The sequence below is a fragment of the Magnolia sinica genome, chromosome 2 (assembly GCF_029962835.1).
Source record: "Magnolia sinica isolate HGM2019 chromosome 2, MsV1, whole genome shotgun sequence".
Lineage (NCBI taxonomy): Eukaryota > Viridiplantae > Streptophyta > Magnoliopsida > Magnoliales > Magnoliaceae > Magnolia > Magnolia sinica.
In genome coordinates this window covers 35531263-35558296 of record NC_080574.1, presented here as the reverse complement: position 1 = coordinate 35558296, position 27034 = coordinate 35531263, and the positions used below count along the sequence as shown (strand labels likewise).

General features: G+C 37.6%; 1 protein-coding gene across 6 annotated transcripts in view; it reads right to left on the bottom strand.

The window, feature by feature from the left end:
- LOC131236944 (protein ACCUMULATION AND REPLICATION OF CHLOROPLASTS 3, chloroplastic) overlaps positions 1 to 18188 on the bottom strand; it is a 57222-nt gene extending 39034 nt beyond the window's left edge. Inside the window, exons 1-3 of one of the 6 annotated variants that reach the window (XM_058234490.1) lie at positions 18122 to 18188; positions 6827 to 6885; positions 1900 to 1964 (exon numbers count right to left, since the gene is read on the bottom strand). In XM_058234490.1, coding sequence (XP_058090473.1) covers positions 1900 to 1964; positions 6827 to 6875 — 114 coding nt within the window. In that variant the 5' untranslated portion in view covers positions 6876 to 6885; positions 18122 to 18188. Of the gene's footprint in view, positions 1 to 1895; positions 1965 to 6826; positions 6886 to 17565; positions 17976 to 18121 lie in introns of those variants that run through there. The other 5 variants (XM_058234493.1, XM_058234489.1, XM_058234488.1 and 2 more) reach the window with 5 other exon arrangements.
- Positions 18189 to 27034: the final 8846 nt, after the last annotated feature.

The following is a 27034-nucleotide window of genomic DNA, read 5'->3' as shown; positions in this document are numbered from 1 at the left end:
TACAATCCTGACTAATAGTCCTCCTGTCATTAAAAAAGGTTGCAAACAAGCCGGACTAAAGCATGCCCAAGAGCCCCAAGCTACCTTCTTCCGGGCCCAGCCCAGCCTGTCAGCTAAGGAACCAGGCTCATCCAAGCTGGGTCCACCAGTCAAATACTAACCCCACCAATATTAAATAGGACAATCTGGGCCAGCCCACTTGTTGGGCAATTATCCTAAAACTCCAGCCTTGTACAGCCCACAGGCCTCAAGGCTCCAAAATCCATCCATAAGGCTATTCGTGGGGCCAGTTCAGCCTAGGTACAACCCTAGCTTTAAATGCCTGAAGCCTCCCAAAAACCTCACCTACATGCATATAACCAATTTCCATCCATGTTCTGTGGATTGAGGGGTGACTCTCAACAACTGTCCATGTGGTGTATGTGCAAAATTCCCTCCCTAACTTGATGCCTTCATATCTGCTCTTATATTGTATAGTTCGAATGATGTGCAACATGCAATCAATTGAGCTTCATAATTTTGAAACAAAAAAAAAAAAAAACAACAACAACAAAACAAAACAAAACAAAAAAAAATTGCATTTCTGTCAGCATGCACTCACCAGGAGTATATAGGGAGCATGTATGACTCAGAAGATAGGTCTTGATTCTAGCAAGTCACAGATGTTGCCTCTAGCACAGATGTTAGTTGCAAGATCCTTCTAACTAGGTACTGCTCCCACTTTGAATCCCGCTTTGGAATCCCACTCCCACCCCTGCTTCCCCACCTATTAACAACTGTTTACATTTTGAAACAGATGCTTCCCCGCTCCTACACCAAATCCGTTGCCACTTTGTTTCACGCTTCGTGCAACTATCAAACCGATGAAAAGCATGCCGTTGGGATGAGAGAACATGGAGATGTTGCAGAATTAGTTGAAATATGAAAATATGACTGATGCAGGACAATTAACCACTTGCTCTAAAAGCTCGAACTAATAGAGCATGGCAAATTAATCCCTTTATCTCATAGCCCAGCCCCCACATCCATGGGTTAGGTCCTTGGCCAAACCTTCCTCGTGGGCCCCAAATCCATGGGTTCTGCCCCCTCGTGGGCCCCAAATCACATGTTCTGCCTCACACGGGCCCCAAATCACATGGGTTCAGCGGGCTGCCCACCCCGAGTGTGTCCCCGCATCCCACAAGCCACCCCACTCGAGCCCCATGTGAAAATGCCCCTGCATTACTGACCGCTCAAGAATTAAGAGGAAGGATATGGATGGCATTTTGATCAGATTTCCAAGAGAGATTGAATACGGTGAAAGATGAACGTTCCTGCCACACCTTAGTGAATCCCTTCAGGAATTACGAATGTCTTACCATTCAGGAGACTTAATTAAAGCTCAAATTCACAAGGTTACCATTTACGTGTACATACATACAGTCCCTTCAGGTGTCACATAAAAAATTCACCTTACATGAAGAAATGAAGATGAAAACAATATGTTGAATTGGCTTACTCTCCCCTTTCTACTATCAGCCTCACGCAATCAATTTCCCTCAATTCTTTTCCAGCAGTTAGGAAGCCCATTACCCCATACATGCAGAGAGCATTTTTACTTTAAAAAAAAGAATGAAAAGGGAGGCACTAGAAATGTAAATGGGAATGCATCTTGAAGAGATCAAATCAAACAATTGGATACAGAAATGAAATCTAGCTCTAGTCACCTAAAAAAGCTTCTTTTTTTTTTTTTTTCCCTCCATAATAACAAAAAGGCAGCTGCTCTTGCAGATATATATGCTTGAAATTGTCATGTGAAGCAAGCATTTAGCGTTGTGTTTGTTACTATGTATTTTGAGCAATAAAGGAACAGAAATGGAAAATAGATACATAGGTATATAAGGTAAGGAATGTACAAACAAGGATAGTAGCCCGAGGATAGGATTGCGCTGATAGTAGACCTTCCACATTTCTTAGCACTGTGTCTGGAAAAAAAAAAATGAACGACCATAAATGCTTGTATAAACTTTTCAACTTAATGCTGCAAACTCCTGGATTAAAAAAATAATTATTATTATAGAATAGCCCAACTCCCAGAAAAGAGAATGGCATGGGCAGTGTTCAGAGTATTGGTATTTAGTATCATTACATGTATCGATGACCGGAGATACAGAAACATGTATCAATATTGCCGATACTAGGAAAAATATTGCCATTTGAGGAAAATATTGGGGAAATGTTAGGGAAAAGGTGGAATTTTTAGTGAAACTTCCGGAGATGTTAAAAAACATGTTTATACATGTAGGAATCAACATATTGTAGAAAACAACTATATATAATAAGTTTCCATTTTATAGGGGCCTAACCATGTGTTGTAAAAAAAAAAAAAAATCAATATAAATAAATGCATAAAATTTGTAGCCAATCAATAGATTGGTCAACACTCATTAATATATAAAATTGCTGCAGGAATTAACAGAAAAGAACACATTTTTCAATATAAAAATAGAAACATAGGATTTTCCCAATTTTCTCCATTGTTCACTTAATGTTTTTTTTTTTCCGCCACAAATCCATGTCAATGCATGAGGACCATGCATAGAAATGGATTTCTATTGCAATCCATATTAACATATGAAAAAAGAAGAAGAGGAGGAAGAGGAAGAAGAAGACGAAGTTTCTATGGATTTTTCGTCACCTTTGAATTCCTATCTGTCTCCATTTCGAGTCGAGATTTCTCCCCAAATCGAAACTTTTATTCAATAAACCCAAAAAAATGATATCTTTTGGGGTTTTGGAAAATTCCCAATTTTCACCCATTTACAGATGTTTCCCTAGTATCAGGGATATTATCGCTACTATCGAGGATATTAGTGATGGTATTGCCAATACTAGGGAACTTTTATAAGGGACTCTTCTCAAAGTATCAATGATATTGATATCACCGATATTATCAAAATATCAGCAATCTTTGGAAATTTGTATACTTCTAGCAGTTTTGGTATCCCTAACCTCCCAATGATGATAATATCAGCAATATCATCGATCATATCATTGATACTTGGAACATTGGGCATAAAGCATAATAAGTTATCAGCAATTTAGCAAGCAAGCTAGCCATAGTTAAGTAAGACAATGCTCTGTAGTTATGTCTGGATTGTGAACCTTTTCTCTCTAGACAATGGGCCGTCTCTTATTCTCCTCTTATTATTATTTTTTGTTAATTTGTTTTTCCTCTTTCGCCCTCGGTTCCAAGGGTAGTTTATGTAATTAGGGACATCAGTTAATATAAATAAGAAAGGGGTTAGATGTCCAGCTTGAGTTGAGAGTTTTTTTTTTTTTTTTTCTCTCCCAAAGGCTTTTTCTCCAGTATGGTCTCATAATAAAAAAGCTCCCAGGGTTTTCTCCTCATCCTCCCTTTCTCTTTCCTCTTTTTCCTTCTTATTTTCTTTCTTCTTCACAGATTTCTCTCGATTTGAGAGTCGTTGCAACCTATCAGCGATTGAAAGTGATTACAGAGGGATCTAGTGGAAGTTTCTGAGTTTCTTTGAAAAGTTGTTGGACATTCAGTTTGGATGAAGTTTTAGGGACATTATTCTTCAATTTTATCAAAAACTGGTTTGTAGCAGCTAGGGTTTGCTAGATATTTTCATTTGAACAGTTTTTTGAGTTCTTTTTGTTCCAATTTACATAGATTCTTTTGCAACCAATAACCAGGTATTTGAGATTTATTTTCCTTTTTGAAGATTACCAAGATTTATTAATATGTAGTGAATTTGGCCATAAGATCCCATTCTCCTCTTTGGTGGTTTGATTTGGAGCTACGAAGATCAGTGCCTCTTTTTATTTTTGAGGTCTTTTTTTAGACTACCGCAAGCTATAGTTGGATATAGTAGCTTTTTTTTTTTTTTTTTTTTGTATTGGTGCAAAGTCTTGATATTTAATACTCTTTTAATTGTTTGGGATTAAATATGGTTTCATCATCAACATCTGAGACAATTGCTCCCATCACCTCCAAGCTTAAGAGGTCAATTGCTCATTATGAGAATCCTAGGTTGCAGAGTACAACTCATAAACTTAAGTCCAGTAATTATCTTCAATAGTCAAAAGTGGCTGAGATGTTTGTGATGCAAGACACATGATTTAATGCTAGCATGCAACGTGAAGATTATAAAAGAGTCCATAAAGTAATTCAATTAACAAAAGATGCTAACCTACCAAGTAATTAAGAGTAAACAATAGGAAATAAAATCTGATTTGGCCTAAATCACATGCCCGCATGCTAAGAAATCACATAAATCAATTAAAACTAGGACCGATGGAAGGATAGAACTTCAAATTTAGCATAGGCACGTTCCACACTCAAGGGACAGATTTGAAAGTTTTATGATTAGGGTTAGGATGGAGAAAATCTGAAACTTGAAGAATTAGAGTTTATGGGAATTGAGAATTTTGGAATTAGGGTTGTTTTAGAAATTGGGGAAAATCTAGGAAAGTTAGGGATTTTAAGTTTTAGGGTTAGGATTTTGGGAATGGAAGAAAGGAGTTTTGATACAAGGGTGATGGAAAGCCAAAAAGGGTTAGGTGGGATTCACACGTGTGGTTGTACGGTCACACGTGCGGCATGAGAGGATGGGTTTAGGTTGGTTAAGGTTTGGATTGTGGATGTGTATGGGAAAGTAAGGTTTGGGAGAAGACGAAGATCTGGGATGAAAGAATTAAGAACCTGAAGAAAATACCTGAATGGGGAAGAAAAGAGAAAATGGTGTGGAGATAGATAGAGACCTCGCACCTCTGTTGATGAAGATTAGCTTCTCACCAATCTCCCTTCCAAATCACATGAAGTATCTTCAAATTACTTGAAAATGGAAGAAGAAAGCAAGAGCTTTTCTCTCCTTTTTTTTTTTTAAATTACAAAATCTAATAGAGTTGGATCTCCACCCCCCTGTGTTTTTATTATTAAAAAATCGAAATTAAAAATTCAGCATAATTACAATTATGCTACTTACTTAAGTGAAGTAGGCCCATCGTCCAAAATAAGAAAACTAAAACATTTATTATTAATCTCAACCATCAAATAACTCATAAAAATAACAAAAACATAAAGAAAGCAATATTAGAGTCCCAGGGGTCCGGATCTAAAAGATCTGGTGGCTCGATGGCCTGATTGACAAGATCCAACGGTCGGATCGATACAAAATAGAAATCTTATGACTAAAATGATCTCCTAAGCAGCCCACATGCATCATCTCACAGTGGGGTCTTTCTTATGCACGTCCGATGCATGTGGAGTCTTCAAAATGGCCCAGCGAGCCTCATCTAGAACTCGTCTCTCAACCACAAAGAAAGTTGTGCTGATGTGAGTGGTCATCTTCGTCTCTAGTACACCCGAGTAGGTCCTCTAGTGTCCCCATCAGTTTGTTGAAGGAAAACAAAAATTGGGATGTATAGATGGCAGCACATCGAAACCTCCTATGACTGATCCTTCTTATAAAGAGTTGAAATCGAACAAATTTTTTAATGATATCGTTAAAAAAATTAGTTACATCATAATTCCTTAATTCTATTAAAACAAAGATTAGCGAAGGACATTTCTTGTTGTCCACTGGCATAAGATTTGGTTAACTAGTTATGAATTGTATGCAAATCTAAATATGGCCTAAATTTACAATATTTATCAGGAAATTAGTCATTTGAGATTGGGGGGGGGGGGGGGGGGTTGGAGATCGGTGTCGGATTATTATACTAAGATGCATGGTTTGTGGCAAGAATTGTCTTTTCCTAGATTTTCTTCAATTTATTTGTTCTACAGATGAAGAGGATATAAAAGGTTAAGAAGAAAAGGACATTTAAATTGTTGGAATTATGAGTTTGAGCCTATTCAAGCTCAAATTCTTGGTTTTCACTTAACAATGTATATGTTTTTGCTTTTATGAGATGAAAAGCATCATATAAATATGGGATCAACTGTAGTTGAGAAATCTACCCTAGTGACAGAATTAAGGAATTTTGATAATGTTGGTATTGACCAAGGTAGAGGTACGAGAAGAGGAAGGATGGTGGCTAAGGTCATGGTCGTGGTATGGATCATCTGTGCACTTATTGTGGTAAATATGGACATACTGTTAATTATTGTTAGATTCTTCATGATTGATGACTCTTTCTAGATTATTTTACGAGGGATTTGTAGCCTACATAAAGTCAAGAGAAAACATACATATTTATAGATGTTCTTGGCTATAGAATGAAGTTCTCTTGAAAGTTCTCTCAATTATATCCTTTTATGGTCAATAGCAATAGTAGGTTGTTAACTTTATTTATTTTATTAAAAAAAAAAAAAAGCAATAGTTGGAATCCTCAAACAGTTCATTATTTGAGATTTTGTCATCATTCATGTGGCATGCTGAGGCGTGGGTCTAAATGTCACATGAAACCAATTCAACTTTGCCGAGTGTTCTTGGTTTTGGTGGGAAACAAAACGAGTCTCCAGGGGGCAAGTCATACACACTTAGTCCCAAGCAAATGGCACAACGAAACCACATTTAAAATCATGCATTGAACGGAATCTCGAGCTGCTAATTGGTACATATCCATTATCTCTAAGTCCAATTTCTTTTCAGTTTGATGCATCACAGAAGACAGTTGTTACATTCAAACAGCAAACTGTTAGTTGATCTGATTCAGCCTCATTAAACTAGCCGTACCAATATAGCATCCTTCATTATCATATAGCATCGTTCATGATAAGATAACATCAAGAAGGACCCGATTCCACATATTCATATAAATACTGTTTGTAAAAATGTGTTCCAGAATAACTGAAGCTACTAGTGAGGAAAACAAATACCTTTCCCAAGGGATCTCTGCAGTAACTGCACCTTTTGGGAATCTCTCATATGTACAGTCCTACAATACAATTGAATGCCATTGGCAGGAGAAAATTTTTTTGAAGGTATGTTGCAAATGGCATATACCAAATTGAGTGTATATTCAAGATTTATTCTGCATAGCATGTACATTCAAGAATATCATCCATGTCACCAAAGAAATTGCCTAAAAAGCAAAGAATCTGGGTCACTGTTTCCTTCGCTAAACAATCAGCCACGGAATTAGCTTCTCTGAGGATAAGACTAAAAGAAATCAAATACAAGAATAGTTCACCACCATTTTGAAAACAGTGGTGACTCATCCTTTTCACTCATGGCACTCGTGTACGCACATTGTGGATGGTGCATATGAAACAATCGCCCCACATCCCACACGTGCACGGTGTGCACAAGAAAAGGCCCACTTTCCTTTTTTTAGCCTAACTCTACTTTCCTTTTATTTCAAATCTCTACATTAAGAAATTTCTTTTTCTATCATATCTTTATATTAGGCAAAAAAGTAATCTTAGATTTTTTTTTCTCATTTAAGTGTTTTCTTAATTAAAATGCTTTCTTAGTTAAGTAATTTCCTATTTTTCAGATCTTGGCTAGCTAAGAATTTTATTTTTAGATTCCATAAATTTTATTGAAGATTGCAAGGACTCATTTATAAATAAGGCTTAGGCCTATGGAATAAGATAGTTGAATGATATTCTCTTCATGAAAATTCTTTTATTTCTCTATGGTAGTTATTGACAGTCTCACATGTTTTTCTCTTTGTGGGTCAAACTTCAATCTGGTGCATTGAATATTACCGTAATTTTTTTCATCCTTGATCCAGTTGGCATCAAATTGGTATCATAGCAAGTTCTGCTCTTGGGAATTTTTCTTTTGCTCTTTCACTTTTCTCTCATCTTCCTTCTTTCCCTAATTTTTGTCCCCACATTCATCCCAAACCTACCCTCAATTCCCTAAATCAACCTATCAATTTCAGCCCCTATGCCACAAACCATATATAATCTCTATCTCACTCAAACCATCACCGTCCCTCTTTTCTAAATTCCATTAAAAAACAACCCATACCCTATCATACACCCAACCTTCGCAATATCTTTTTCCATTCCCTATATATAAAAATAAAACAAAATAAAATAAAAAATTGCTCATATTTGATACAGACATCAGACCATTCAAAGTATATCAATGCAAGAGGTATGTATTACCTAAGTTAATGTGGTTAGATGATGGATAGGGGTCAGGTTTCTAGAAGTTGAAGACCTTACACATGTGTTCATGACATGTGTAAATTACTTGAAGGAGATATTTGGACCGTTGGATTGCTAGGATGGTGTGATCGGACCATTAGATCATCACAGCCCACCTTCATTGCGCTATCACCAGGGCCCATCAGGCATCTTAGATTTGAATTTATTTTATGAACGTTTTATTTATTTGAGTTTTAAGATAATGCATGCACAATTTTTTGTGCGGATTTCTTTTTTTAACCTTTTTTTAGTAAGGGTATTTTAGTCATTTAATGTAATTCCGAATTTATAAGGGTGTTTTGCCCGATACCTTAAAAAAATGTGTTATGTTATGTTTATGAAAAAAAAAAAAAAAATTTGCTTTTTCAAAGCTGGATGATTCCGTCTTCAACTTCCAGTGATTCAAAGAGGGCAAGAGGCCTAGGGAAGTGATTTCTCATCTTCTCATTCTCTCTCTTTCTTTCTTTTCTCAAGATATTCTCTTCTTTAAACCTATTTTCTTCCTTTTCTTCTAAATTCTCTAGATGTAGAAGTCGATCCCTTTTTTTTCCAATCCAAATCATTATCTCTTAGAAGATTTTGACCTTCTTCACCCAATGCCTTATATTTGAATTATAATCAAAGAACCATTAATTTCTCTGAATTTTCAAGATTTCCCAATCCAGAAATTTCTTATTTCCTATATTTGAAAATCCACTTGAATTGTCAAACAGACCTATTACAAGACGAAAGTCCTATCTTTCGTTGTATCCGACTAAATTCAGATTTTAAGGTTCAATACAACGTGTTTGTGATGGATGGCCATGATCATTACTGAATTTTTCTTAGTTCCTTCTTGTTTTATGATGTATAATGCTGAATTTTCATTATTAATGCTTGCATAAATCTGCTACTTTTAAATACCGCATTCATTTTTGCAAAAATCTACCCCTTTTAAATACCACATTCATTTAGGGTTAGATTAGGCCGTCCTACACCAATATTCTTTTCCAACCCTACCAAATCCTAATCCTATTCCAACCCACAAATTCCCTTGCCCTTTCTCTTTTCCTTACCAAAAACCATCCCAAACCCCATAACCCTCGTAACCTTCGATTTACAACCCAAGCCTATATAGTTCAACCCATGTTCTTGTTCGGAAATGCTATAGATACGAATATGTTCATACGCCTCATATAATTATCCCCATCTAGATTCTCTTACCTGTCCACATCCATTGCATTATTCTTATCCGACTCATTTTGACTCACAATCATCACCCCTATTGCCCCGAATCTCACCCATCATCATATTGAAGATTTCTTTTTAATGGCCCTCCAGATGTTATGAACAACGACAACCACATGTCGGCTACTCAAAAAGCATCCCATTGCATGGAAATATCAATGATGACCGAGAATGTTCAAGAGAAGTGGAAAAAGAACTTACAGGAAGTTAAGAAGGAGATTAGCGCATTCAAGGAAGATATTGTAAAAGAATTCAACGAACTCAAGGAGGTGGTGAGAGCTTGCTTTGAGCCCTTAATTGAACCGGAAAAGTGCTATGGGTTTCAATCTATTTTATCTAGACCTCCTAAGAAGGGCATAGTTTTAGATAGTGTAGCGACCCAAGAGGAATCCTCCTTTGGATTGCTTAATGGATTCATGGATGGGGATGGATCAATGGCTAAATCGAAGGAAGTTCAGGTCAAGCTAAAAGATCAACTGACAAATTACCCAATTGAAGAGACTAGTGATTTAACATATATTGATGATTCGATGATCAAAGAAATGGATAATTACATGATCACCATGGTGCCATCTCAATGTTAATCAAGGCTCACAGATCAGAAGCCGACAGTAACGAAGGAGCCACAGTTGATGCCTAGAACATGGAGGACCAACAAGAAGGAAAAGAAAAGATGGCGAGTGTTTCAATATCGTATTATGCACAAGCATGTAAGTCTCCACCATTGATTGTCAGCGAAATTGAAGAAGACATGCTACAAATGAGGATCTTCACAAGGGAATAAGACCACCAATTTAAACTTGAGTACGAGTTCATTTTGAAGGCGGGTGGAATTGATGCAACCAAATGGCCACACAAGCCGATTAATCAAGAAGTTGAGTGCAAGGCACACTAAGTAGAGTGTTTATATTCAACAATTCACATTCAACCTAAAACATCAAGCCGGCATCCATGGTGTGCCATAAAGGCCATTACAAGGCCGTAAAGGTAACAGTGGCAACCATTACACGTTACAGGGTTGTAACAGTCATAACAGCTATTATGGAAAAAATAAGTTGTGATCATCGTTAACAGCCCATTACGCCTCCTGCAAAGGCCATGGCCAGTAATAACCCCATAATAGTCTATTACGGGCCAGATATAGGTTTTTTAGATTATTATTTTTCAACATTATGGGGTAGATACGGGCTTTTCAGGGTTTTTTTCAAGAACAAAAGAGACCATAACGGCCGTTACGGGGGCCGTTACGACCCGTATCATAAAGGCAATGGTGGCATCCGTTATGGCCACCGTCACCGTTAGGGAATACCTTGCCGACATTGAAAATAAGGTAGCAAGCACCCTCAACTGAAAATCACATATATTGTATATCTTATCAGTTTTTGTTATTAGGTTCGAAGAACTTAAAAGGGGCTATGCATCAAATGATGATTTTGTAAAGATATTTTCATTATTCACTGCCAGCTCAGGCATCGAGAGCCTACAATTTAACCTGCCCGATGGGTACTTATTCTATGATATGAGGTTGTGTCTTTTGAAAAGTTCCTTGCAATAGCTTCTTATACAAGTGCTTCATTCGGGTGGCCTTGGTGGTCATTTTGGTATCAATAAAACAACGTTGGTCGATGACCATTTCTATTGGCCAGGTTTGAAGAAAATGTAGAATAATTGAGTCAAGTGTGCCAACTAGGTAAAAGTAGCAAGCATAATACTAATCTTTGTACCCCACCACCAATGCAAGATGCTCCATTGAAAGACATCAACATGGATTTCATCTCAAAATTGCCTAGACTCAACATGGCTATGACTCTATTTATGTTATGGTTGACAAATTCTCGAAGATGGCCTATTTCATTCCTTGTAAGAAGATACTAGGCGACATGCACATCGCCAATTTTTTCTTTAAAGAGGTGGTACATCTACATAGTGTTCCCAAAACAATTGTATTTGATCGTGATGTTAAGTTTATGAACTACTTTTGGCGCACCTTATGGTCTAAGATGGGAACTAAATTGAAGTTCTCAAGTACTTATCATTGGCAAACAGATGGCGGACTCAGGTCATCAACTGCAATCTTGGGAATTTACTTTAATGTCTAGTTGGTGATCATATCAGCTCATGGGATATCGCATTACCACAAGTTGAGTTTGCTTATAACAATTCCATGAACCACACTAAAGGACTCTTCTTTCAAAATTGTGACAGGTATACGACCTCAACAACCTATCGATTTAGTCCTAGCTCCTATTGCGACTCAATCGAGCCAGGACGCTAAAGCTTTTACACATCTTAAGGAGATACATGAGGAAGTCAAGCGAAAGATTGCCCATAGTAATAAAAATTACAAGGGACATGCAGATGTTCGATGGCATTTTGCACAATTTCAAGAAGGAGAAAAGGTTATGGTGCGGCTTAATCCTAAGAGATTTCCAGTAGGCCCTTATATAAAGACCCTGATGCAAACCCCGAATGGGGAAGGAAATAGATCAAAGAAAAGAAGAAAAGAGGTTGTAGGAAAGGACCCAACGATACTCTAGCTGAATGTTAAAGACCGCAAATGCAAGACTATGAGCAAGCTCAATGGTAAACCCCCCCCCCCCCCCCCCCACTGTTGTGGATGAATATGAGAATTATTCAAAGAAAATATCAATCAACTTGTGTTATTCCATATGCCATAGGCCATATTTATAATCGGTCTTTACAATCTGCAATAAAACCTATGGAATCTAAAAATAGAATTCCTAGCTAACCAAGATCTGAGAAAATAGGAAACTACTTAAATAAGAAAATACTGTAGTTAAGAAAACACCTAAATAAGAAAGTACTTAAATAAGAAAATTCTAAAATTACTTCTTGCTTAATATAAAGATATGAAACAAAAAAGAAATTTCCTAATGTACAGATTTTGAAGAAAAAAGAAAGTAGAGATGAGCTAAAAAGGAAAAGTGGGAATTTTGTGCATACGTGAGATGCGGGCCTTTTCTTCAAATCTTGATCGATCAGCTTGTGTGGCCATTTATTTGCATCAGATACACTCCAAAAAGGCATGTTCTTATCGTATTTTGAAAAGTTCGGTGATAATGCATACCTAATCAGCTTCCACCCAAAATGAAGATCAACCCTATTTTTAATGTGGAAGACCTTACAATTTATCTTGGACATCATGAAAACGAGAGCACGGAAGAAAAGGTTATCCAGATACCCGAAGTAGCAAACTAGCTCAAAGAAATCATTGAAGATGTGTTGGATGATAATAAATAAATAAAAGTTTCCACACGCCAAGGAGGGTATCAAAAGGTTTTTTTGTCAAATGAAAGGGTCGACTAAGATCTGACATCACGTGGATTTCAGTAGGATGATTTCCAGCGCATCAACCCAGAGCTCTATGAGGAGCACATTTCCATCAACTCGACGAAACCGAGTTTTTCCAAGCTTGGGGGAACTGATGCAACTACTCCACATCACACGTGTATGCTCCGCACATGTCCACAAGAAAATGCCCACTTTCCTTTTTTACCCTACTTTTACTTTCCTTTTCTTTCGAATCTCTATATTAGGAATTTCCTTTATTCTTTCATATCTTTATGTTGGGCAAGACATAATCTTAGATTTTTCTTATTTAAGTATTTTTCTTATTTAAGTGCTTTCTTAATTAAAGTACTTTCTTATTTGATAATTTCCTATTTTTCATATCTTGGCTAGCTAGGAATTATATTTTTAGATTCCATAGATTATACTAAAGATTGTAAGGACTCATTACAAATAAGGCTTAGGCTTATGGAATAAGATAGTTGAATGATATTTTCTTTATGAAAATTCTCTTGTTTCTCTATGGTAGTTTTTGAAGAGGGAGAAATGATCTCTAGTTTAAGACTAGAAGACTGTTGAGCTCATTCACAGTCTTCCATTCTTTTCTTTTTGTGGCTCAAACTTCAATCCAGTTAATGGAATATTATTGCAATTAGTTTCATCCTTGATCTAGTTGTATCAGCATATCTCTAATATCCCACCAGTCAAGCAATCCTAAATGTCTAATTGATAGCTATTAAATGGATGATTAGAAGTGCAATAGTGAATGGTTGAAATTCCAAGGGCAAACTCAAATGGTTACCATCATATTCTAAGTCTTGGTTTATGCTCTATCCACAATCCTCTCATCGATTTGGACAGTTCTGGATTTCTGTTCAACCCTGCAATGTGTATCGTTGAAGAAAAACGTGGTGAATTATCATAATAGTCTAGCCCTGATTCTGCTAATGAAATTTGTCTCATTATTACTTGCCAGGGCCATATCAACCTGTATTAATCAGAATTTTTTTTTTAAGTGAAAAAATACGGAAATATATTAGAAAAATAGGAAAAATGAGATATTCAAGAATCTATCTTTTTTTAAATGTTTTGACCATGTATTCAACGGTTTATCGGATCATTCTTAGGTAAGAATGTTGTCCAAATGGGTTGACCTACTAGGTGTGATGTTGATTTTTTTTTTAATAAATTTTTTATATATGTCAAAAATTGATATTATATATTGCTAATATGATTATCTATCTGCTACTAACTACTATAATTTTTTATTTTTTTTTCTCGTCTTGCTTTCAATAGCTTTCCTTCTCTTTCTTTCTCTTGTATACGTTTCATAAAGCGATGAGGTGTCAAAAAGGGGTTAGCTACTATAATTTTTCTAAAATTATTTTTAAAAAAATAAAATATGCCAAAAAATTAACTTGAAAATAGAAAAAATGTAGAAATGTTTTTTTAACCAAAGCATGCGTGAAATCATTAGATCTATAGCCTTTTGATACCACTCGAGCATCACAATTTTAAAACTTTTTTATGAAATTTTTAGAAAATACATGCGTAAATTGAAAATAAAAAATATATATATATAAAAAAAACCCCAAATCTTCAACAAATCAATAAATCCATATTCTAATACTCTTCAAGAATTTAAAAATAATAATAATAATAATAATAATAATAATAATAATTTAAATTCTTTTCTAAAATCTTCAGAAAATACCTTCGTAAATAGAAAAAAGAAAAAGAAAAAGGCCCAAATCTTCAATAAATCAATGATCTATAGTCCTCTCATACTCCTCAAGCGTCATAACAAGAATTTATAAAATTAAATTAATTAATTAATTAAAAAAACTAATTTAAATTTTAAAAAAAAAAAATTCAAAAAATACGTACATAAAATTATTTAAAGAAAAAAAAAAACAAATCTTCAACAAATCAGTAAATCAATAATCTTCTAATACTCCCCAAGCATCATAACAAAAATAGTATAAAAAATTAATTTAAAAACATTTTTCTAAACTTTTCAAAAAATAACTGCGTAAATTTCAAAAAATTAAGAAAAAAGGAAAACACCCCAAATCCAAATCAAATCCACCAAGATCTGATCGAAATCATCTATATTGTTGTTTCAATGGGATTCCAGATCGAAACAACAACAAAAATAATTTTTTACCTTTTTTTTTTGTTTTTGTAAAACCAGACTTGGGAGCTTTGATTCTTCGATTTGATGCAAAAAAAAAAAAAGTTTCGATCTTCAATTTTGATCTAGATTTGGTCAGAAATGCCTTTTTAAAACAATCCCTCTCTGTAAAGAAATTAAAAAGGAGGAGAAAACAGGGGGAAAAAAAGTCTTTTTTAGTCATATCGGTTTCAGCCGATGCGGCTATCAAATATTGGTGCCGATACGGCCCGATACAGCACCATTATTTTCATAATGGGCCGATATGAACTCATATTGTGTATCATATCTGGCCGATGCGGATACGATACGGCCGTATCGGCCAATACGATACGGATATTCTGATGTATGTTTCAACTTAATGTGCGTATGTGTTAGTCAATAGACTAACATACACAACACAAATTGCCCTAGCCTCTCTCTCTCTCTCTCTCTCTCTCTCTCTCTCTCTCTCTCTCTCTCTCTCTCCTACTTTTACAAATTTCTTCTCAAATCAACTCCCACTTGGTATCAAAGAGGTTTGTGGATCTAATCGCAGCCTACAATAGTGGGGTCCACTCCTGACGTTGTCCATACGTACAGATGATGTCCGCAGGGTACAGCTAGATAGTTTTTTTTTTTTTTTTGCAGAAAAATATGAGATCTGAAAGATAATGATTTTAAAAGGATAATAGTGATTTTCTGAAATTTTTAGATAAGTTTTTTGTGGTGTTTTAGCGAAAAGAGAAAAAATCAGAAAAAGTTTAGATTTTGATTTTCTTGTCGTGCTGTTTTTCTAGAAAGTGAATTGCATACTGAGTAAACTTTGTGGATTCCACCGTGATTTATGTATTTTATCCACTTCGTCCAACCATTTTACCAGATAATTTTAAGTCTTAAACCCAAAAATGAAGCATATCCAAAGCTCAAGTGGATCACACCACATGAAATAGTGTGAATTGAATGTCTAGCGTTGAAAATTTCTTAGGGGACACAAAAGTTTTGGATCAAGCTGATATTTGTGCTTTCCCCTTTCCCTTCATCCATGTATATGTGATCTTATGAACAGGTTGGATAACAAATAAACATCACCGTGGGCCCTAGCAAGGTTTCAACGGTGGAAATCATTATTCTCACTGTTTCCTGTGGTGTGGTCCACTTGAGCTTTGGATATGCTTCCATTTTGGGCTCAAGCCCTAAAATGAGCTGGAAAAACAGATGGAAGGCGTGGATAAACCACATACATTCATGGTGGGCCCAACAGAGTTTACTCAGTACGATAAAAGCATACTGAGTAACTTAGTACGCAATCCAATTTCATTTTTCTAAAGGTTTTTTTGACAGATTTTCCACATGGAGCAAGTGCGGTTGATCATGTGCAATCACCGAAAATAAGAATCGTGAGGTTTCGTCGAGATTTGGGTGTTATGACGTTTTTATTTTTGCGAGAAATGGGTGTCGTTGGCTCTTTTTTTTTTTTTTGCTAGAATTTCTTTATTCCGCCATGTTTTGATGTTATAGGGCTATGAAATGCAATGTACAATCATATTGATGGTGACTGTGTAGTTGATGTTCTTATTCCGTGCTTAAAGATACTACACTGTGCACACAAACTGTTCGACATAATACTTGACTCAACTTGACATAGGGGATTTTTACACGTAGTGGAGCTTTCAATTTTGTCCATCATATCTTCTTTTATTAGGCCCTTGTTGTTAGTTGTGAGTGTAATTCACTCACATAGTGTTGCATGTACTGCACATGTATCTTCACATGCTATTGTGTGTGTATTCTCTCAAGTGTTGTGAGTGTATTTCCTCATTTATTGTGCAATGTCCCACGTTTTTGTGAGAAGATTTTGCATGTGGATGATGAGTTGGTGACTCAATGGTTGTCGAGTTTGGTTATGGCCTCCTATTTGAAAAGAAGATTCAATGAACGAGGAAAGATCAAGCTACATTCCATAGACAACAAACAATCGAAGATCTTGTATCTTGCTAAGTTGTGTTTGAGGGAGAGCAATGGCCCATGCTGATCATCATCATCTTCTTTGTTTGCATTCCAAGCTAGGCATGATTGATATCCATGCTCCAGCTTGAGAGGGAGTGTGGAGATACATGTAACTGTGTATGTTTTGTACTCCTATGGAGCAATGTATGTCTCTTTCAACTTTCAAGTTAATATGTGTGTGGGGGTGAGTTAGTCAATAGACTAATATACACAAAACAAGTTGCCCTAGCCTCTCTCCCTCTCTCTACCCTTTCTCTCATACGCCTACAGATTTCTTCTCAAATCAACACCCACTTGGAGGACATGGGACCCACCAAAATCATGATTAAGCTTAATCCCAATTTCATGGGATCCTTTACCCAAACAAACTCTAAACAAAGTGAAAGTGTATCGTCGCAACATTTTCTTCACATCTGCTCAGTGTTATTGAAATTTCCTTTTGTTTTAAGTTGGATTTGTTTTAATTGTTTCAAGTCCAACTTAAAACAAACAAAAACACGAATCAAATCAAGTTTTTCTCTCCAAATAAAATCGATTATACATCCAAACGCAGCCTTAATTCGCTCTATCTGATACATTTCTCTTAATTACAGTTGCTTCAAGTGACTACATTACGTCCCAAGGAAGTGTAAATCCGCGACTATGTTTGAGATTTTCCGCACATTCGTTCCAAAACCTATTTCCTACCAATTTGCGACTCAAATTGAGGGGAAAAAAAGGGGGGGGGGAAAGGAGGCAAGAAAGATAATCCCCATACCAAAACCTCATGGAGGTCGACTCGAAAGAAGATTCGAGGCAAAAATCGAGGACAGCATCCTTCCTGCTGCCAATCCCGATCACCTCGACCGAATCGGAATCCCGCCAGAGATCCTCGCAAGCCGATCGAGATTCGCGATCAGTGTGGCCGTTCGACGTAGAAGAGGTTCGGAGAGGGGTCGCGATGCGGCGGGATTTTCCGCGCGGGAATCTGGTGCGGGAGAAATCGCAGAGAAATGCGAAGTTGGGAGAAGAGCCGCATGAAGTGGGGGACGAGAATGTGAGAAAGCGGGTCGAAAGATGAAGCTCCATGGAAAGAAAGAAAGAAAAGGATGACAGAAGAAGAGGCCTTTGGAGGTAAAAGAAATGGAGGGAGGGAGAGAAGGAGATACCGTCGATTCATGTCATACATATTCACCATGTTCACCGCCATTTTAATGGGACACATGGGTAGTTGTACGGAAATCCAGACCGTCCATGTCACTGACCCGATTTTGGATAGACTGCAGGTAAAAAAATAAAATTAAAAATTTTTAAAAAATAATAATAAATCCAACCTGAGAAGATGATAGTGACCGTCTGCCGCAGTATGATTTTCTACCTATGTTCCATCGAGTGGATGGACTGGTTCGATTGGTGTGATGTTTTTACCCACCTCGAGCGGATGGGTTGGTTCGATTGGTAGCGTGTTGCATCCACGATCTGCCCCAGTATTTGGAGGGCCTTGGTAGCCCTTACATGTTGAGTTACTATTGTTTAATAAAAGGTGGTAAACTGTCGTACGAGTATAATTCCTACTGTATTTACCTGATATTTCTTGTGTAAGACAGTTGATACGCGGGGCTCAGAAGCTGACTGGCATACTGTGCACACTGCTTCTTTTTGTTGCAAAATATTAATTTTATCAAATATATTTTAAAATAAAAAATAATAAAATATATATTAAAAAGTTTTGGAAAAGTTTTTTGGGAGTTTTTAAGAATAGTCCCACATGGTAAATGGAACAGAAAATTTTGTGTTTTATATGAAAGATGTGGAGTATTATTATACTTACACACTTGGTCCAAAGGAAAATGGAACTTGCATGCGCGCTCGCGCTTGGGTACGGTCTCGGACTCGGACTCGGTCACGAGCTCGGTGCGAGGGAATGGGCATGTGAGACATGTGGAGTATTATTATACTTACATACTTGGTCCAAAGGAAAATGGAACTTGTGTGGCACTGAAACACCCGCGCGCTCGGGCTCAGGCTCGATGCGAGGGCATGGGTATGTGAGGTAGTGTGGCTGTAGAGTCGCTAGTGGCACACTTCGCACGTCCGCATTGTGTCGCAGAGGGTCGCTCCTTCGCGACCTTGAGCGAACCAGAGCGAGTCGCGGTGCAACTAAGTGGCTAAGGCAAAGGCAGATGGTTGGCTAGACGAAATCTAGATAACTGAATGAAAGTCCCTCTGAATATATAGAGAGCTGAAAAAAGAGTTGTTGCAGCAGATCTGTAACAGCTGTGCCATTAGTGCAAGGTCCAACAGTAACTGCTGCATGGCTAGCCTAACAGCTAGAAAATGGCTAACTGCTATCTCACAACAGTCAGCATACAGCAGCTTAATGACTCATGTACAACAGTCAGAAAACGGCCATAAAATAGCTAGTTTTCTCCAACAGCTATAAAATGGTCATGGAATTTATGTCCCTGGACCATAATCCCCAGCCACCATAGCCTATAAAAGGAGGGCCTGGATGAGTTTCCAATCCATCTCTCAACTCACTCCATCAAACCTATACAATCTGAAACAGCCCTCTACTCCTCTCATATACTCCAGCAAGACAACAAGAGTTCAACCCTTTGCTTGAAGAACAGACCAAAGGTGTGGTCTAGAACAATTCGATTGAACCAGTGGCTGAATATTTGACCAGTGCAGTGGTCTAAATGACATAATTTTCTTCTCTTTCTTTCTTCTAGGATTTTTTCTTTTATTGTATTTTTGCCAGACTGAGTGTAACAGAGTTTCAATAGGTAGGCCTTCGTGTTTGCTGAACGCAAACCCACACTAGGCTTGTTGTATCCTAGAAACGGTTTACCTGTAACCTATCAGCATACTCAATTCACTTAAGTAGGGGCAAATAACGTTTTAAGGACAATGTTTCAGGCGTGCTTCAGCCTGTCCATATTTCAGATTAATTTACATTTTTGTGATTTCATATTTTACAGAAAAAAATATTATTCTGTAAATTTCCAACAATCTTAAAACGTTATTTGATGGAAGCTAACAGTGTTTCATCCATCCAGTTGATGAATCAGGACTTGAAACGTTTTGATTAGTTCGATGGAATCAATTTTACGAGATGACAAGACAAACTAAAATTTCTTCTTACGGTGCTGAAGATCTACTATATATTAGATCCAAATCTGCAAGCATTACCTAAAACATCCTACACAGACACACCTGAACAGGTGGTTGCCCGCGCCAAACAAGCCGAAGACGAACTCATGTATCTAGGACACATTCTGAATGCGCTCTCCGACCGCCTGTACGATCTGTACCAACAGATGTCATCAGCAAAGGAGATCTGGGCCGCTTTGGAGTTCAAATACAAGGCTGAAGAAGAAGGAACCAACAAATTTCTCATCACCAGGTATTTTGACTTCAACATGGTAGATAATAAACCACTGCTGCCCCAAATCCAATAACTACAGCTAATAGTAAACAACATCAAAGCAATTAAAATCAATATTCCTGAATCATTCCAAGTCAGGGCTATTATCGCCAAATTGCCACCGATGTGGAAAGACTATAGAAAGAAGTTGTTGCATAAAATTGATGACTACACACCAAAATAAATCTAGAAATACCTCAGAATTGAGGAAGAATCCTGTAACCACGACAGAAAAAATGATAACGGGAATACCTCGTCAAAGGTACATGCAGTAGAGAATACTAATAAACAAAAATCCCGAGAAGGATGATTCTCCGAAACCTAATAAAGGAAAATTCAAGAAAAATGCCCAAAAGAAGAATGGAAAGTTCAAAGGCCTATGCCATGTCTGTGGAAAAGCCGGGCACTATGTCGAGTATGTTGATATCGCAAATTTAAAAAAAGACAAGTGCAGTAAAAGAAGGCGATATTATGGCTATGATCACTGAGGTAAATACTATCTAAGGCAAAGTTCCAGGTTGGTGGTATGATACTGCTGCTACAGTACATGTGTGCTCGACAAATCAGCCTTCAAAACCTATGAGGAATTGACCAATGGTTAAGAAGTCCAAATGGGTAATGAAGTCCAATCGAAGGTCGTCGGCAAAGGAATTGTCGAACTGATATTCACCTCTGGGAAGAAAGTGATTCTAACTAATGTACTGTACATCCCAGATATGAGGCGAAACTTAGTTTCTGGGGATCTTCTAGGTAAACCAGGTATAAGGGTGGTATACGAGTCAGGTAAACTAATTCTGTCAAAGAATGAGAATTTTGTCGGAAAGGGATATGCTTGTAACGGAATGGTCAAGTTTTCTCTAAATAAAAGTAGCACTTCTGTGTATATTGTTGAATCCATTGGACTGTGGCATGAAAGACTAACCCATATAGTGTATAATACTTTGAAGTTCATGGTTAAGAATGGTTTTATCTCATACACAGATAATGAAACCAATAAATGTGAAGTGTGCATACGATCCAAAATGACGAAGAAACCTTTTCAAAGTGTTGAAAAATCGTCTCAAGTATTGGATCTTGTGCACAGTGATATTGTGAGTTAAACAACATTCTTACTCGTGGAGGTAAACAGTACTTCATAACCTTTATAGATGATTGTTTTAGATATATGTATGTATACCTATTAAAGAGCAAATATGAAGCATTGAACATGTTTAAAATATACATAGCAGAAGTAGAGAATCAACTAAATAAGAAGATAAAAATTCTCCATAGCGATAGAGGAGGAGAATACTTCTTCAATGAATTCGATAACTTCTGTGAAGAACATGAACTGATACATCAATGTATAACACCATACACACCTCAACAAATGGAATAGCTGAAAGGAAGAATAGAACATTAGTAGAGATGGTCAACTCAATGCTGATAAGAGCAAAGTTGTCACTAAGTTTATGTGATGAGACACTGTTTGCAGCGTGCCATATATTAAACAGAATTCCATCTAAAAGATATAAAATGTCTCCATATGAAACATGGAGAGGTAGAAAATCTAACCTAGAATATCTAAAAGTGTGGGGGTGTCTTACATATTACAGAACCCCTGATCCAAAAAGAACTAAGTTACGACCAAGAGCTATTAAGTGCACCTTTGTAGGGTATGCACAAAATAGTAAAGCTTATAGACTACTAGATATAGAGTCTAATACAATAATAGATCAAGAGACGTTGAGTTCTTTGAGAACTCACTATCCTTGGAGTCAAAGGATAATGAAATTCAAACTCCTAATAGAGAACTAGATAACACAGCTCCACAAATAGTGGAAGCTCCTATTGAAACTCGTAGGAGTTAAAGGACAAGAATAGAAAAGAGTCTAGGAGATGACTATATAGACTCACAACGCATCATTTTCCATCTTGTAGAAGGAGATAGAGAAAATGTTATAGGAAAAATACCATAGTAATGACTATAGAAGATGATCCTAAAACATATAAAAAGTTGTATCCTCTAGAGACTCAGCTTTCTAGAAAGAAGCTATAAATGATGAAATGGAATCCATACCATCAAATCAAACATGGGAACTAGTAAACTTACCTCCAAGTTCTAGACCCATAGGTTGTAAGTGGGTATTTAGGAAGAAATATCACACTGATGGAACTATCCAAATCTTTAAAGCTCGATTAGTAGCTGAGGGTTTTAGATAAAAAGAAGGGATAAATTACTTTGACACATACTTACATGTAGCTAGAATAACATCCATTAGGATATTATTTGCGCTAGCTTCCATATATCATCTTCACATCGACCAAATGGATGTAAAGATCGCTTTCCTACATGATGACCTCAATGAGAAGGTATACATGGAACAACTTGAAGGATTCGTTCTATCAGGAAATGAAAACAAAGTATGTACATTAGTCAAATCTTTGTATGGATTAAAACAAGCACTAAAACAGTGGCATGAGAAGTTTGATTCTAAAAATACTATCTCATGGTTTTATGCATAATGTAGCCGACAAATGCATATATTTTAAAGTAGATGGTGGTTGTATTGTTATTACTTGTCTGTATATTGATGACATATTAATAATAAGTAATAAAATGGAAGGTGTGACTGAAACGAAGAGGTTTCTATCTTCCGTATTCAAAATGAAGGATCTTGGACAAGTTGATACTATCCTTGGTATCAAAGTTAAAAAACATTGTGGGGGTTATGCTTTGTATCAATCTCATTATATTGAGAAGATGCTAAACAAGTTTAACCATCTAAATATGAAAGAAGCAAAGACCCCATTTGATGCAAGTATCAAGCTAAAAGAAAATACCGGAAGAACAGTTGCACAATTAGAATATGCGAGTGCTATAGGGAGTCTTATGTATGCTATGCAATGCACTAGACCTGATATCACATATGCTGTGAGTAAACTTAGTAGGTTTACTAATAACCCAAGTACTGAACACTGGAATGCAATCAGTAGAGTCCTTGGTTACTTAAAAGCAACCAAAGACTTAGGACTATTTTATTCAGAATTTTCTACCGTATTGGAAGGATATACCGATGCAAGCTAGATATCGAGTGCAGGGGACAACAAGTCTACTACAGGGTGGATATTCACCCTAGGAGGTATAGTTGTATCTTGGGGATCCAAGAAATAGACTTGCATAACGCACTTGACTATAGAGTCTGAATTCATAGCCTTGGCTGTAACTGGCAAAGAGACTGAGTGGTTAAGGGATCTTCTATTAGAAATCCATTTCTGTGTAAAGCCTATATCGGCTATGTCACTACCTTGTGATAGTGAAGCCACATTAGCTAGAGCCTATAGCGACACTTATAATGGTAAGTCTACACATATCAGTCTTCAACATCATTATGTCAGACAATTGATTCGAGATGGAAGCATTGCTATTTCCTATGTGAAATCAAGCAATAACCTGACAGACCCTTTTACTAAACCTCTATCGAGAGAGGTAGTAAAGGCTACATCTAGAGGGATGGGATTGAAACTCTTTAACCAAAGTTTCACCGGTGATGGTAACCCAACCTAAAGTCAGAAAATCTCTAATTTTGGGTTCAATGGGTAAGAATAAGTCATTGATATGTGAAAAGTTTTCAGCACCAAATTATATAACCTCATCTATAATAGATAAGTGTTGAGTGTTATGAAAGAGGGTTGAGTCTTAGAACTCTTAATGAAATCCAGTCTATAGGACATGTGTCTTATAGTAATAGAGACACTGGAAAGATTTCACGTATATAAACGTAGAGATGGTGCCGTCTCTCATGAGAGTTAGGAGTTTTCTCTCAGGATCATTCACAAATTAGGATAAGCACATAACCATTAATTGTGCTGAGCAAAATTGTGAGAACTCTAACAAACACATAATGAACATATATGTGGTTTCTCCGACTCTGTTATCTAGGAATAACTGGTTCAACGCTACGGCTACCAGTTATTTCGATAAAGTTTTGAGATACTTACACTAAGGAAAGATTAAAATCGAAAGATCTCTTTCTTTATGCATATAAGTTGATTATTTTGACAGAAATGTTTAACCGAGAAATTATATTTTAAAAAATCAAGTAGGGGATTGTTGCAAAATATTAATTTTATCAAATATATTTTAAAATAAAATATAATAGAATATATATTAAAAAGTTTTGAAAAAACTTTTTGGGGATTTTTAAGAATAGTCTCACATGGGAAAGGGAAGAGAAAATTTTGTGGTTTATATGAAGGATGTGGAGTATTATTATATTTACACACTTTGTCCAAAGGAAAATGAAACTTGCATGCATTGGAACACCTGCGCGCTCTCGCGCTCAGGCACGGGCTGGGGCTGGGGCTCGGACTCGGTCTTGGTCACGATCACGGTCACGGTCATGGGTTCGGTGTGAGGGCATGGGCATGTGAGGCAGTGTGACTGTAGAAGTGCTAGTGGGGCACTTTGCACTTCTCACGTCCGCATCGTGTCACAGAGGGTTGCTCCTTCGCGACCTTGAGTGAACCGGAGCGAGACGTGTGCGAGTCGCGGTGCGACTAAGTGGTTAAGGCAGAAGCAGATGGTTGGTTGGACGAAATCTAGAGGACTGAATGAGAGTCCCTCTAAATATATAGAGAGCTGAAAAAGGAGCTGTTGCAGCAGATTTATAACAGTTGTGCCATTAGTGTAGGGTCCAGCTGTGAGACCCTACTCGAGTTCGCATGTGTGCATGTGTGTGTGTGAGTATGCATTCTGTCCATCTTGATCCCGCGGTCCTACCGGTCGAATCCGGGCGACCTGTGACCCTTGGATAGTATTTGCGATCATCCGTGAGCCTAGTCGTGAAGACCCGACTCGGATCGAGTTGAGACCTATGCCATTGTGACCGATCGTAGGCGCGGTTCCAACGACGCGTCTTGTGCGTCCATCCGATGTGTAGATCGTACGTTGGGTGTATTTTATTTTTTAAGCCCTTGATCATGATCATGTGGCCCACCTAAGGGTGGTGTGCATGGATTTCTAGGTAGGTCCCATCTCTTGGAACTATTTCCAACACACACTACACTATTTTCAACACACACTACACACACACTACCTAGACCCTATCCCTACACCACTCATCTCTAAAACACCACCCACTAACCTAAAAAGCCTACTAACCCTACAACATTGTTTCTAACTTCCTATTGCCATGATTTCTCTTCTCTATCCAAGGTAAGAAACTCCCTATTGCCCATGTGGTTTGAGTAATGGGTTGCCCACTAGGCCACCACAATATATGAGATTAGTGGCCTTTATGTTGAGCCCTAACCTTTCCCCTATGGGCCCATAATGGTAATTATGAGTTGGGCTATGTGTGTTTCCCTTGGACCCATGTTCTGGATAGGCCTTGGGCTGCCCTTTCTAAAGCCCAACATGAGTGTTTGTGGTATGACTATGGTTGCCCGTTTCTTATTTCTGATGTTGCGTGGTCCTGGAGCCTTAATCCATAATCAATTAGAGATGGGCTACCTCTTGGGGACTAATTGTGGTTGGATGTCACATTGGTGGCCCTAAGGTAGGCCCATGGGCTTCTATGGGTGGTTAAAGGTCTACCATAGACCTTTGCTAGGCCCGTTTCATCTATTTAGGCCCATACTATTGTTTCTTTAGTCTCGTGGGCTACCCCAGGTATATGGGCCCCACTAGAGGTTGTATTCCTTATGAGGAATTGGTTAAGTACCTATACCCTTCATGGTTAGGTAGAGAGTTCATCTTCACCTCATTGGCACCCCTATTCATTTTCATGGCCCACTCCCATACGCATCATATGCATGCTTGGTTAAGGTGTGATTGGCCATGGTTGTGCCATTGTGTAGGAAATGTTGGTGTCTCTCCGAGAGATGGATGCTTAGGATTGATGCATGGGTGATTGTGTGATTCATGCATCTGACATTGCATAGCTTGTGGATATCCGCCCTTACTTCATTAAGGCCTTACCTCCACAGGGGCATTCGTGGATGGCCGTATGTCTGGACACCGAAAATATTAGTTGAGCATACCGGGTGCATAGGATGCCCATGGGTGAAATTCTCAAAACTTCCATGGTACCAAGGATCTGCTCCAACGTCGTGACCGGGTGGAATATATGAGCACACGAAGGCCTTATACCATTAGGCCGCGACTCTCACTATCGTGTAGTTGGTTGGATAAGGGTGTGGCCTTACCTGCATAGTATGAGGAGGCATTGCTAGGCTGAGTCTGATCAGCTCGTAAATGGGTCTGCTACCTTCAGGCCTTGTTGGTGATTGGTTGTCCATAGGCGGGTAGTGAGGTCTCTTACGCTCGTTTGACTATGCGGGGTCTGCAGAGCGGCAGTCATTTAGCAGTGTAATGGACCCCGGTGATTTCCTTATGATTGGAAATGTACTTGACTTATGGTTTGGATATGAGCACTGACATTACTTGCATCGCATTAGCATTGACTGTACAAGCCCCCCTTCATGCATTACCTTGGTATGACACCCATCACTCATTGCGTCACGTTCATGGTAAGCCTTGGTAAGGCTAGTGATATGCTCATTGATCATGCTTCTCTCCTTATACCTCCTATTATTCTTCTGTGCACCATTGTCACACACTTACACCACCCTCTAAGCTTCTATAAGCTTATGCACGATTGATGCGTGCAGGAGACTCTAAGTAGGCGCTGTAGCAGTAGAGCGTGGAGTAGAGTTGAGCAGTGAAGACTCCAGTGTTGCTGATTTCTCTCTCTTTTCCTTTTATTCTCATGTATGTCCTTTTGGACATTATGGATGATGTAAAAGTTCAAATTTTTAGTGGATTTTGCGATGT